At 31.7% G+C, this 6,000-nt stretch overlaps 1 protein-coding gene across 3 annotated transcripts in view; it reads left to right on the top strand.

Annotated features, from left to right (window-relative positions):
- LOC117167197 (BMP-binding endothelial regulator protein) overlaps window positions 1-6,000 on the top strand; it is a 93,640-nt gene that overhangs the window by 50,679 nt on the left and 36,961 nt on the right. For all 3 annotated transcript variants that reach the window (XM_033351952.1, XM_033351943.1, XM_033351933.1), the window contains one exon: window positions 3,043-3,219. In XM_033351952.1, coding sequence (XP_033207843.1) covers window positions 3,043-3,219 — 177 coding nt within the window. The remainder of the gene's footprint in view (window positions 1-3,042; window positions 3,220-6,000) is intronic.

The raw sequence follows: 6,000 nt of genomic DNA, 5'->3' as shown, positions 1-6,000 counted from the left end.
TGCACAAGCAAAATTGCATGAAATCGGCTTCGAATTGGTTCCTCAGCCACCGTATTCACCAGACCTGGCCCCCAGCGACTATTACTTGTTCGCTAACCTGAACAGATTGCTCACCGGTAAGCGTTTTTATTCAAATGAGGAGCTCATAGCTGAAAGTGAGGCGTATTTTGGAGACCTTCCGATCGAGAGTATTTTTCAGACGGTATCAAAAAGTTAGAAAATCGTTGGACTCGCTGTATCGACCTAAAAGGAGAGTATGTTGAAAAATAAAACCGACTTTGGCCAAAAAAACGTCTCCGTGTTTCATTTTTCAGGGACATCAGACTGCCTAGTAGTTAAATTTGTTTAACAAGGCCGATTTTCTACAAAACAGTTAAACTTTCTACCAGTTAATTTTCAACAAAACAGTCGAATTTTCTATGAAAATAATTGAACTTACCACTCATAAAGACGGATTTTTAACAAAATAAGCACATTTTCAACTAAAGAGTTGCAGGTTTTAACTAAAATGATGCAGTTTTAACCGAAAGGGTTAACTTTCAACCAATGAGATCCATTTTCTGCCAAAAAGTCGAATTTTCGACTAAAGCGTTAAATCTTCAACAAATTAATTAATTTTTAACGAAAGTAGTTCCACTTCCAACCGACTTTTCCACCAAAAAAATAAAATAATTTCAATCAAAAAACTAGTAATTGCCCAATGAACAAGATAAAAAATTCACTCAGTAAGGAAATAATTAATTCCTTATGCACGATTCCATGAAATTTAAGGAGTCTCGTGTAAAATTTTTCAAGTAGTGTTATGGCATTTGGAGTTAATAAATTTAAAGAATGTGTATGGAGAGAAAAATTTTAAATTTGAACATTGAACTTTACTGAAAGAAACCTCGTTTAACTCCGTAATTTGCAAATAACATCCTTACACATTTATCGTTTGTTTATTTTTTTCATTTTTATTTTAAAAATTAGAGATTTTTTCGTGTGAAAAATATTTACAGTTCTCCGTTTTTATGATTTTTTATAACCTGTAATTCACGTGATCTGAATAATTATTAAAGTATAAAATTTTCAGGTTCACTTTTTTTGCATGAAATTATTTAGTGCATACTGCTGCTTTTGCTTGCATGATGATAAATTAAAAATATCACAAAAAATAATGCTACCAACATTGTGGACTGACCTAATGAAGAAGATATATTTTAAATTTCCAAAATGCATTGAAATAATATAGATACGTATATTTCAAATATTTGAGAAATTTTTTAGTTTAGTTGAAATCATATAAAATATTACTTTTATTTACATTATTATATTCTGTTATATTCATTATGTTCTGTTTATGTTTCAAAATTAATAAATTAGTTCTTATATCTGATATTGATCTTATATTCTACTTATTTCTGATAGAAATGAATAGTATTTAATAAAACTGAGTGGATTAAGAATATTATTAATGTATTTAACAATTATTATTTACATTTTCAAGTAAGATTTTATTATAATATTAAAAAATACATTTTTAGTCAGGCTTTCGGGTAGAATAACTTGGATTCGACCCCTGAGCCGGTACCAATAGAAATTTTTCTATGTATTTCAACCGGGGCTTTGGTTGTTCGAAACCCTACTTAGACTGTAGGTGCTCTTAAAAGAGGATAATTCCCTACCAATGTACAAGCTCCATGTCGAAGGGACTAGTCTTGGGGGTCACTATTCAATTTTGAGGAGACTCGAAAAAGAGTTAGCGATCTCCTTGCCTTGAGGCTTTACGTGGAGGGGATTCTTGGTCGTTTCGCTTGAATAAACATAAAATGTCAAATTGTCAACTGGATAGAAAGAAATCGCGATTGTCGACAAGCGGTCAGGGAGATGGTCCTTTATATTTTATGGTATTGACGCCCATGCCTCTGTCTTGTAGGCTTGTAATATTTAGATCAGTATAAGGTTAAAAAAACTTGTTTTTTCTTACATTTATGCGGTTCTATCGAAACCCTTTTAAGCTATTGCAAAAGTAACGCAGTCATTGAATTTAGGGCTGAAGAACGCATCGATATCATTGAAATCTTTCAGTCAAAAAGTTTGTATACAACCACTTCTGCCCTATTTTGTTAAGCAGTGCAATTATATTTGATACCTAGCCTTTAAACCACATCGAAGCCTGTATAAATAGAAGAATTTGACTTATAATTATGCAAAATAATAAATTTACTCGTTAAATAAAAACAATTATTAAAAAATGGTTAAAAGTACAGAAGAGCCTCTGGGGATTTAAAAATATTGCACTAAATTGACATCTGAACGATTGATTTCCTCACTAAATTATGCTTGATCATTTTTACTCTTTGAAAATCTAAGGAAGTTTTTGTGGTGAAAACATAGCTTAGGAGCATATGCTTCTCCTTGTCCTGTTTGTACACAAATTGTTTCTGGATTTTTTTAAAGCAGCTTCCGAGAATTCGACATCTATAGATTTGTATGTCAGTGAACTTTTAATGAACTTTAAATCCGGATAGTGTGTAGCAGCGGCGATAGGTGCCACGTACCGTGATTCTAGGTAAGTGTTTATTTAAAAAGTGCATATCCTGCACAGATCGCTGAGTACAGTTAATAAGAAACTTAGTTCAGTCTCAGTTCAGTCTTATTCTCTCATAAACTGTACTCCAAGGATTTGCGCATCGTTTGAACTTATTTAATTAGCGCTTACCTGAAGTTGTGAAGTTCATTAAAAGTCTAATGGCATAAGAGTCTTTAGATGAAGAGCCGTGATTGCATTATGCGTTTAATTTTGGTATCAAAAGTAGCAAAATTAGGGGCTACGACTTTAAAGGTTATTATAAAAAAGTGAATATTTTGCGGACACGCTAGAAAAAATCGTGGTTTCGATTCAGTCACAGTTCCTTTAGAGAACAATGAAAAAATTTCAAACGTCGCGAATTGTTTCAGTTATCATACATGAGGGGAAAAACGTGCTTTGTAGAGCTAGAAACATATTCCTCAGTTTAATGTATGAGCAACTACTTTACACAAATTTAATTCATCTTGCAGGTTGTATTAGGAATGGTGTGTACCGTGCTTCTGGAACGGAATGGACCGAATCTAATGAACCATGTCAGATTCTATTGTGTAATGCTGGCGTTATCACAAAATCCGAAATTAGGTGTTATACACCCTGTTCCAATCCGATTCCAGCAGCCCCGGGTCAGTGTTGTCCAACTTGTGGAGGTAAACTATTCTATTATTACTTTATTACAATCCATACCCACTAGTAGGTGTGTATTTTTTACACGCTGATGCTTCGAAAATTTCTATAATAGAGCTTTCACCTTCCGTAGTTTCATTTTCATAGACCCATAGAGTTTTAAAAGACTGAAAATTATGATTTAATTTAAGTCCATTAAATGTGTCAATTTGCCAGGCAATAAAAAAATTTTTAGATCGTATAGAAAGAAAAGCTGATGAATACCCAAACGCCTTAATGGCTTTACGGGATATTACCCATGTAGTTCTACGATAAAACTTTCAATGAAAAATAGACATAAGGAGACTAAAGTCCTGTACATTGACATGAAATGAGCACATTTCTGTACTGCAAAAAAGATTAAATTAAAATATATTGACTGCAATAACAAAATAAAAACGTCAATTGCAGTGAATTGCAGTTATGCAATAGAACTAGTACACCATTTTATTGCTATGGATCGCATGGCAAGTCTGTGGAGCAGTCTATGGAAGTCAATTCATGACATGCAATTCAGTCATTTTCTGAATAGTTTATAATTGGCAAGTATAATAACATTTCAGATTTAAATTATTTTGCCTAGTAGCAGCCAAATTGTAGTGACTTCTTAATATTAGTTTATCAGCCTATTTTTCTTTCAAATGTTAATGAAAGTATTAAAAAAAATTCAACTTTCTTAGAAAGTTGTGGCTATTTAGTCTGCTAGCGGAAGAAATAGTGTATTTTATTTCTTCCGATAGTTGTATGAATAGTGAGGGTCTGTTATTCAGAGCGCAATTGGGGTGAAAAGTGAAGTATTTATTTAATCCACTACTTTTATTCAGACCGCGCCCATTCGGGAATCGAAATGATCGTGTTATTGAATGATATTGAATTGGCTCTCATTGATTGCATTATAGTCTCAAATTCTGAAAAATGAGACTTTGAACAAAAACATTGAACACAACAGTTTTTGTTTTATTTTTTAAGATTTTGTGATGCAATAAACCCGCTTTCAGCAAAATGTTGGTAATCTATTTCTGTATTGTCACCCTTAATTTCTTGTTACATTATTGAGGACAGATTTATTTTTGACAATTATACGCATGGTCCGAATAATATTTATTTGAATCAACAAAGTATCTATTTGTTGTACCATAGAATATGGTTATTATATGGGAACAAAATATTTATTTGACCTAGCAAACCTTTCATTCAAAACATTTATAGAGCTATATCTATATTTACATAGTAACAGTTGTTCGGTGTACTTGCAAGTTTCGCAAATTGTTTTTTTTTTTTTTTTTAATTTTTCGGAAAATATCCACAACTTTCGAGATTTTGTCCTAAAAGTTTTGGAAACAAAATAATGAGGGCAAGTTACCGCTAGGTGGCTGTCAGTTAATGTAAACAATTGTTAACTGAGGCATGGAAATAAGTTTTAAGTTTGTAGGTATATAAGCATGGACGTGACGCTTTCTTTTTGATACGTGGTAAGCGTTAAGTTAATTTTTTTAATTAATTCCCTAATTTCGATAGATTCCTAAATTTTTGTGAAATTTTTTATACAGTATTTTAGAACAAATTTCGTACCTTCAAGAGGAATTTCCGAACTTTTGTGATTTCTCCTCCTATATAGTACGAAATTTGTTTAACTTTTTGGTAAATTCCCGAACGTTTCCTGAATTTTACATACAGTTTGTTACAAAGAATCCTGAACTTTATTTCAATTTCAGGAAGAGGCGTTTTCATTCTTTCGAAAGACTTCTTTGAAGAGATCTAACCTCCAAATAGAAAATTTACATACATGTTACAAAAATGTCTGAGTAAAAGACTTTGTTATCAAACTGTGCAAATATGTCAATTTTGTTGAAAAATAATTTGTTTGTAACGCTATAATTTGAAAACGGGTTTTCGTGCGAAAGAAGTGTAAGATGCAAAAATTTGATTTTCCCGCCTCAACATAATTACACCGTATGCTGCTTGACGCCAGTCATGGCATATCCGCCCTGTAGCCCTGTCAGATGAGAAATTTAGGCTATATCGCCGGTGCTTACGAGAAAAAAACCCGTAAATTATATCGCTGTGAAAAAAACACTTCTTATCATAACGCCATGAAACATAACTCATTTCTATAAAATGCGATGAACAAAAATATATCTCAGTAAATACTGTAAAAAAATACATATTGGTAAACGCTGTGAAAAAAACCCGCATCACTGAATGTCCGTATTAAAAAGCATATTTTAGTAAATACAATTATTACAGTAGTAAACAGTGAATATAATCATTTACATATTAATTATTTGACTGAACCAAAGTTCATAAATATTGTTAAGTTGATAAATATTGCAAAGTTTATAAATATGGCGAAGTAAAACTCGATAAGTTAAAATATTCATAAGATAAAGATTTTTGTTACTACATAATCAAAGTTCAAAAGTGCGTTTTTCATTTTAATTGAAAATTTATAATATTTATGATTTTTTAAATATATAAACAAGTTTAGACAATTGCAGTGAGTTTTCATTATTTCTGCCAAGCCTATACACTTAAACGCAGACAATAGGAAGCTGACAGCGTAAAACACACGATTTTAACTTGATATTTATTTATAGTTCTTTGCATCGTCCACCAATAATACTTTTTACGGCAAAATGATTATTAGAGTTATTTTCGTGGAATAAAACAGTTTAATTAAAAGTTTTAACGAATACGGTCGTTTACTGAGATGTGTTCTTCTTCACGGTGTTTTAAAACATTGTATTTTTTTCACAGCGACCTGA

Source organism: Belonocnema kinseyi, chromosome 1 (genome assembly GCF_010883055.1).
Source record: "Belonocnema kinseyi isolate 2016_QV_RU_SX_M_011 chromosome 1, B_treatae_v1, whole genome shotgun sequence".
In the NCBI taxonomy this organism is placed as follows: domain Eukaryota; kingdom Metazoa; phylum Arthropoda; class Insecta; order Hymenoptera; family Cynipidae; genus Belonocnema; species Belonocnema kinseyi.
This window is presented reverse-complemented; position numbering and strand designations above follow the sequence as displayed.